Raw genomic sequence first — 7061 nt, 5'->3', positions numbered from 1 at the left:
TCTGTGCCACCAGACCTGACAGCGCTTTGATGGCTGCGTTTTGCCTCCTGCAGCACAGGCCCGCGTCAGGCTTTTCGGCAGAGATCAGCTCTGACTCCTTGTCAGACTAAAAACCTACCAGTGCCTGATCTTGGCAAAGGACACAATTTCAACCTTTCTCATAATAAAGGTTTGGGGTTTTTGTTTTGTTTTTTAATTTAAAGTGCCTGGGTTTCAGCAGAATCAATTCAAGAAACAGAGTGTTAAACTGTGCTGAGGAATGTGTAACAGAGTCCTGGAGCTGGTGGTAGAAGAGTAACAAACTCCAGTGGGAAACAGAGGAATTTTGCAATAATTAGAGCTAATTAGTAACTAGAACATGGCTGGAGAATGGCAGGTGTGTTAATTCAGACCAGCTGGATGGCAGCACCTCTTCTATATTCCCAATTACAAACCAACGGGAACCATAGCCTGAATTTTCATAGCCTGGTATAGATGCCTGGACTGAAATCTTTGGAGTTGGATGTGAGACGAACCATATTCTTTTGTGCCAATTTTCTGATATTTCCACCTGATTTATTTCCTGTTTCAAATGTGCCCAGGCCGTGTGCTATGCAAGCTGCTCTGCTCAGGGGAGAAGGAGGTGGATCTGGCTGTGCAGAGTGCAAAGGCTGCCTTTCAAATATGGAGTCAGATGTCTGGCATGGAGCGGAGCAGGGTGATGCTGGAGGCCGCCAGAATTATTCGGGTATGTTGTGGGGAGCTTGCCTCCTCTCTTGGAGAGGAGTGGTTCTGTCTGACAGCTTTCTTGTGGGTTCATGTGGCTATTGGGGGCTTCCAGCAGCGCTTCCAGAGCTCCAGGAGGAATGCAGGAGTTACAACCCACCTTTGACCAGAAGAGATAGTAGGTTGCCTTGGGTGGGGCTTTGGTCTTATTACTGCATTCGAGGTGTGTACTTTCTCTGTTTACACAGAATCACAGAATGTTGGGGATTGGAAGGGACCTCAAAAGATCATCCAGTCCAATCCCCCTGCCGGAGCAGGAACCTAAATGAGATCACACAGGAAGGCGTCCAGGCGGGTCTTGAATGTCTCCAGAGAAGGAGACTCCACCCCCTCCCTGGGCAGCCTGTCCCAGGGCTCTGTCACCCTCACTATAAAGAAGTTCCTTCTCAAGTTTAAGCGGAACCTCTTGTGTTCCAGCTCACACCCATTGCCCCTTGTCCTACCATTGGGCATCACTGAGAAGAACCTGGCTCCATCCTCATGACATTCACCCTTAGAAGACATCAAACTGAAGCCATCCACTTGAGGTTTTGCAGAGCTTGTACTTTTCACAGCTCCGAAGATGAAGCTTCACTGCACACAGTTTCAAAGCTGAAGTTGCGTAACTGGCACATTGTTGAACTTTCAGCTGTTGTCACGTGACTGGAGAGTGTCTTGTCTTAACAACAAAAGAATGTAGGAATGTTAGTTTTTATCTGAGGCACCAGATAATACACATGGGGAAGAGAGGATACAGATAAGCTAGCTTTATCACAAATTGCTTTGTGAGATAAGATATCCTTGGACATCGAAGTTAATCCCCATGGAGACGCAGATCTGGAAGAAAACAGACCTTTTTTCCTCCCAGTGTGTATATGTGATGAGAAAACTCTTTTCTTTTCTGCCAAACTGCTGCTTTTGCCAGACTTCTGCAGCAGGGTAATATTTCTGCCCAGGAGATGGTCTGTTAAAGGACGTTTCCCAGCTGTGTAGCTTTGTCTGTCCTTCACTGAGTCCTCTGGATCCATTTGGAACCTACTGTTTGCTGTTCCCCCCCCAGTTTAGTTCTGTGAATTCTAATCACTGTTTGCCAGCTGGCTCCTAAGTTCAGGTTTGCTCATCTTTTAGATAAGCAGGGATGTTAAGCAAGACTGGACTAGCAGTGAAACCCAGCGGCTGTCTGTTTGATATCCCACTGGAAAACTGATCAATAGCAATTGGGACTTTACTTTTTAGAGATGACAGTTTCTCATGGCTGAGCCTGGCTTACTGATGGCAGAGCCTTGTTTGGGACTTGCATGCTTGAGAAGCAGCTATCTCTTTGTGGAGTTCTACTCCAGGCTTCTCTAATATGTTGTCACTGTCCTGTGCCTCTCAACAGGAGCAGAGAGAAGAAATTGCCACCTTGGAAACTGTCAACAATGGGAAATCCATCTTTGAAGCCAGAGTGGACATCGACATATCCTGGCAGTGCCTGGAGTATTACGCGGGACTGGCGGGATCTCTAGCTGGTGAGAACGTTACTGGAGTTTGCTCTTTACTCTCTGTCCTGCCATTTGTGTTCTTCCATGGCACAAACCCACCTTTGCCGTTGAGTTCTCTAAGATATGGACTACTCCTTTTTCTGAGGATTTTGGAAGCATTTTCAGAGATCTCTTACCAAATGCTTCTGTGCTCTGTGGACACTTATGCACCTTCTGTGGGCTTGCTGGGGAAAGAGACGTGTGTCTCTGTTCCCAGTCAAAGTGAGGTCTGGCCCCTGAGGTTCTGATAAGACAGGAAGGGGCTTTGCTCTTCTCTACCTTCTGGCTGATTTTTCCTCTTTGCAGGTGAACACATCCAGCTTCCTGGGGGATCCTTTGGGTACACTCGGAGAGAGCCCCTCGGGGTGTGTGTTGGGATTGGAGCCTGGAATTACCCTTTCCAGATTGCCTGCTGGAAGTCTGCCCCGGCCTTGGCTTGTGGTAATGAGACACTCATTAAATAGTAGGTTTTACTGTTTTAAAGAGAAGCCTGTGCAAGCTTCTCTTTAAAACCAAATGATCCTGCGGGGGAGAGTGATTTGGGGGATAAAGTCTAGGATTACCTTGAAGGAGGTGTTGAAGGATTAGCAGAACCTTCAGGCTGCTGCTCTGTCAGGAATGGACAGGAAATGGAAGTAGGAGCAGACAGATGCTAAGAGGGTGGGAGTACCTCAAGGAAAAGGCTGATTGCTTGGCTTGGTACCAGACAAGGAAGGTCTCTGGAAGTGCTGGCAGTGCAGGACTAGCATCTCTATCTCCCCCAGCCTGAAGCTGCAGTTCTTCCCTTTCACTGGTTGCAGTGTTGAGCTGAAACTGCTTTCTCCTCTCACGGCAGGGATCTTGTAGGATCTGTTGAGACAAACTCATTGTGTGGGGTGGGGTTTTTTTGGTTGGTTGTTTTTTTGTTCTCTTCCCTAAAGCAGTTTGGTGTTAACTCCACCTTGCCTCTGTCTGGGTTCCCCTAGGCAATGCGATGGTCTTCAAGCCCTCTCCCTTCACGCCCGTTTCAGTGGTGAGGTTGGCAGAGATCTTCACAGAGGCTGGGGTGCCCAAAGGGCTCTTCAACGTTGTGCAGGGTGGAGCGGCCACAGGCCAGTTCCTCTGTCATCACCCAGATGTGGCCAAAATCTCTTTCACTGGCAGTGTGCCAACTGGCATCAAGGTAAAGGCACCTTCACGTTTGGGAACACAAGAAGTCTGTAGTACCAGCCTTCCTGGTGTGCTGCAGACATCGATACCACCTTGAGCTTTCGTGTGTGAGGCTTGTAAAGATGGGGTGTGAGGCAGCATTTCTGGGGCTGAGCAAGGAGCTTGTATGTACAGGGTTACACTGGGGTTCCAGTTAGCCTACCTGGCACAGGCTTGGGCACTCTGTCTTTCAGAGGAGCCCCTTGGTCATCTTCACTTGTTTAGCCTCTTGTTGCAGTGAAGTCTCTGAGCTCCTAAAGTGGATATCTGTGTGGGGAGGAGGGTATGTAAAAAAGAGCAGCACTGGAAAAATGTGTGAGGTTTTCTGGCACTAATAGTTTGATTTAGCCATGTACAACCTACTGTTTTTAAGCAGGAGGTTAGTTTCTGTGAATTTCTAACTCTCAATTTATTCTAAAAAAAAAACCCCCAAAAAATCAAAAGTCCCTAAAAAGACTTTTAAAAATAAATTCTTATTTGAAAGATGGGGAATGTTGCCCCTTGAACTCTCCTTACATGTGTGTTATCTGTGAGGTGCAGTGTCACAGATGCTGCCCTCTGGGCTTACACTGAGCAGGAGACTTCCTGCAAATGATTCCTCAGGTTTTGTTGCTTTTATCTTTTAAAAAAACAACCCCCAAACCCTGTGTAACTGTCCACAGTCTGAACTAAACACAGCTAGGAGACCAAGCTTGCCCTTCATGGTGAAGGGCCCTGCAGGAACTCTCCCCTTGGGTCTCTTTACCTCCCTCCACCAGCCTCCTACTTACCAGTGGGTCACTTGTCTCTTCTGTCCTCATTTCCCTCAGATCATGGAGATGGCATCTAAAGGGATCAAACCAGTCACCCTGGAGCTGGGGGGCAAATCCCCCCTTATCATCTTTTCAGACTGTGCTTTGGAGAACGCCGTGAACGGAGCCCTCATGGCCAACTTCCTCACACAGGGCGAGGTGTGTGTCCGTGGGGCAGGAGCAGTCCTCCCTGGTGTGGTGGGGTGGTTTGAGAATTGGGCAGCAGAGCCAGCCTGTGACCTTGCTTAGTGAGGGATGCCCTGAAGCTCCCATCTTGCAACACGTTTCCCTCTGCAGTGTCACAAGGGATCAGAAAGGATGCCCGTGCAAAGCCAGTGTAGGGCATCCCAGCAGAGTGTGCCTTACCTGATGCCCTGTCCTTCCTGGAAGCAGAGCCTCCCTAGTGCCCAGTCCCCAGCTCAGCAGATGCTCCTGGGCTCCAGTCTGGCACGGAGGTCAGAGAGGCTGTGCTGGTGTCCTCTGGAGGGCCAACAGGTTCCAGTCTAGTGCACTGAGCCACAGCCCCGTGGGGCTCTGTCTGTCCCAGATTTGGGATCTCTACGTGTGCTGCAGGTTTTGTGTAATCTTGCTGGTAAATTGGCTTACTGGGGTCATCCCTGGGAACTCAAAAGGTGCCATGTTCTCTTCTCTTGGTGACTTGATGCATTTTTGCCACCTGGTGGCATCACTACCACTATGTCCAGCATGGACTGACTCTTCAGTGCTGTCATGAGCAGCAGAGTAGTCTCAACTTCTTTGTCCCAGGAAAAGTTAGCTGTTTTAGCAGCTGTGGAGGGGCTTTTCTGAGAGCCTCTGTAGCAAGACCCAAGCAGGGAAGGACTGTGGGGTGCTGTGTGTCTGATTTTGAGCAGCCTGTCCTGTGTCCCAGGTATGCTGCAACGGCACACGGGTGTTTGTGGAGAGGAAGATACTGGATGTTTTCACAAAGGAGGTGGTGAATCGCACCCAGAAGATTAAAGTTGGAGACCCGCTTCTGGAAGACACACGGATGGGAGCTCTCATCAACCGGCCCCACCTGGATCGTGTCCAGGGCTTTATCAAGCAGGCAAAGGAGCAGGTGAGATTTAGATGCTGCCTTGTGATGACCCTAAAATGTCTTTTTTTTTTTTTCCTAGCTAGACAAACAGACTGGCAGCTGCTTTCCTGCCCCATGCCTTCACAGTTAAGCTGTTTCTTTTTGTTGTGGTTGAATTACTCATTAGTGTTTTGGGTGACTAGATTAAAAGTGACCCCATGCACATCTCTGAATCAATACTGAAGGTGGTGTGGCTTTCTGTATCCTGATGTTGCCAAGTTTTAGAGGGGGTGAGATACCCAGCACAGCTGTGTGTGAAATGGGAGAATCCATACACTTGGGCTGGTTTCTCTTTTGTAAGTTGTGGTGACACCTCGCATGCTCGGCTGTTACCTCCTTTGGGTTCCAGTTGTGTTGGCTGCAGAAGGAGCTCACTAAAGATCACAGGCCAGTTTTACAGGCTGCTGGAAACAATCTCTGTAAGAGCAATAAGATCTACCCAGGCTTTTTTGCTTTTTTTGTTCTCCAGTTTTTATTGTAAAGTGGAAAGATGTTTTAAATGTCAGCATTAGATAAATGACTACATGTAGCTAATTTAGGGATGGGCTGGAGAAGGGGAATTGTCAGTGAAAGCCTGGAGGGCTAGGTGAGGATTTGGAAACAGGAAGAGGGATGTGGAAGGAGAGGAGAAATCCCCATCTCTAAAGCAGGGCATTTGGTGGAGGTGGGTGTTTCTTGCCAGGTGGTGTGCTAAGGGGCTGATTGACTGGCTAATGAGGGAACTCACACCATGTGAAGGTGTGGAAGTTAATGTGATGCCAGCTGAGGATCTGTTCCTAGTTATAGTTGCTTCCCTCCAACCTGCACTGGCCCCTGTGTCACTTGTACCCTAAACCAGCATTTTAGGATAGGTCTCACCCCTGACCCTGATGTATCAGTGATGCTCTGTCAGCAGTCCTGACTTGGAGAGACACCAGGAAGGGCACAGGCACAGTTTATCCAATAGGACTGTAAACCCAGCAGGGAGTATCAGCCAGCTGGAGCTGCAGCAGCTGGGTAGGGTGTCCCTGGACCTGCCTACCTCCCTTCTGCTTGGCTCTTTTCCAGGGGGCACAGGTGCTGTGTGGTGGGGACCTGTATGTGCCAGATGACCCAAAGCTGAAGAATGGCTACTACATGCGACCCTGTGTGTTAGGTATGATCCTTCTTATTTGTGGTACTGTGGAACTTCTACGTGGATGTTCATAGAATCATAGAATGGCTTGGGTTGGAAGTGACCCTTAAAGGTCATCTAGTCCAGCCCCTTATTGCTGAGCTTCCTCTCGAGAAAGCTGTGTTCAGCATAACCTCTCTCTGTGTCTGTCCATGGTGTGGGCAGGCGCTCGTATGGGTGTGCTAGAGAGAGCAGAGGCACCCAAGAACTGCATCCAGAGAAATCTTGGATGTTGGAAGGTCTGACAGGGCACATGCAGTTAGTGCCTTTGCTGCCTTCAGATGCAGGGTGGGACTTGCTCCTCTGCTCTCTGAGCTGGGGGAGTTGTGAAGTGCTGTCTCAAAGGCTGTGTGGGTTGCTGAATGCCCAGGCTGTGCTTTTAACTCTCCTCCTGAAGCACTCGTGCTCTGCCATGCTTCCAGGGAACTGCACGGATGACATGACATGTGTGAAGGAGGAGATCTTTGGGCCTGTCATGTCCATTCTGCCATTTGACACGGAGGAGGAGGTTGTGGAGAGAGCAAACAACACTAAATTTGGCCTGGCAGGTGGTGTCTTCACCAGGT

The 7061-nt window shown here is 49.1% G+C and overlaps 1 protein-coding gene across 1 annotated transcript in view; it reads left to right on the top strand.

The window, feature by feature from the left end:
• The first annotated feature begins 586 nt into the window (after window positions 1–586).
• The window catches only part of ALDH9A1 (aldehyde dehydrogenase 9 family member A1), a 7521-nt gene continuing 1046 nt past the window's right edge, over window positions 587–7061 (top strand). The window contains exons 1-8 of the mRNA XM_010172784.2: window positions 587–727; window positions 2126–2255; window positions 2574–2708; window positions 3233–3429; window positions 4265–4405; window positions 5136–5324; window positions 6390–6477; window positions 6918–7059. Coding sequence (XP_010171086.2) covers window positions 674–727; window positions 2126–2255; window positions 2574–2708; window positions 3233–3429; window positions 4265–4405; window positions 5136–5324; window positions 6390–6477; window positions 6918–7059 — 1076 coding nt within the window. The 5' untranslated portion in view covers window positions 587–673. The remainder of the gene's footprint in view (window positions 728–2125; window positions 2256–2573; window positions 2709–3232; window positions 3430–4264; window positions 4406–5135; window positions 5325–6389; window positions 6478–6917; window positions 7060–7061) is intronic.

The sequence above is a fragment of the Antrostomus carolinensis genome, unplaced genomic scaffold, assembly GCF_000700745.2.
Source record: "Antrostomus carolinensis isolate BGI_N321 unplaced genomic scaffold, ASM70074v2 scaffold29697, whole genome shotgun sequence".
Lineage (NCBI taxonomy): Eukaryota > Metazoa > Chordata > Aves > Caprimulgiformes > Caprimulgidae > Antrostomus > Antrostomus carolinensis.
This window is presented reverse-complemented; position numbering and strand designations above follow the sequence as displayed.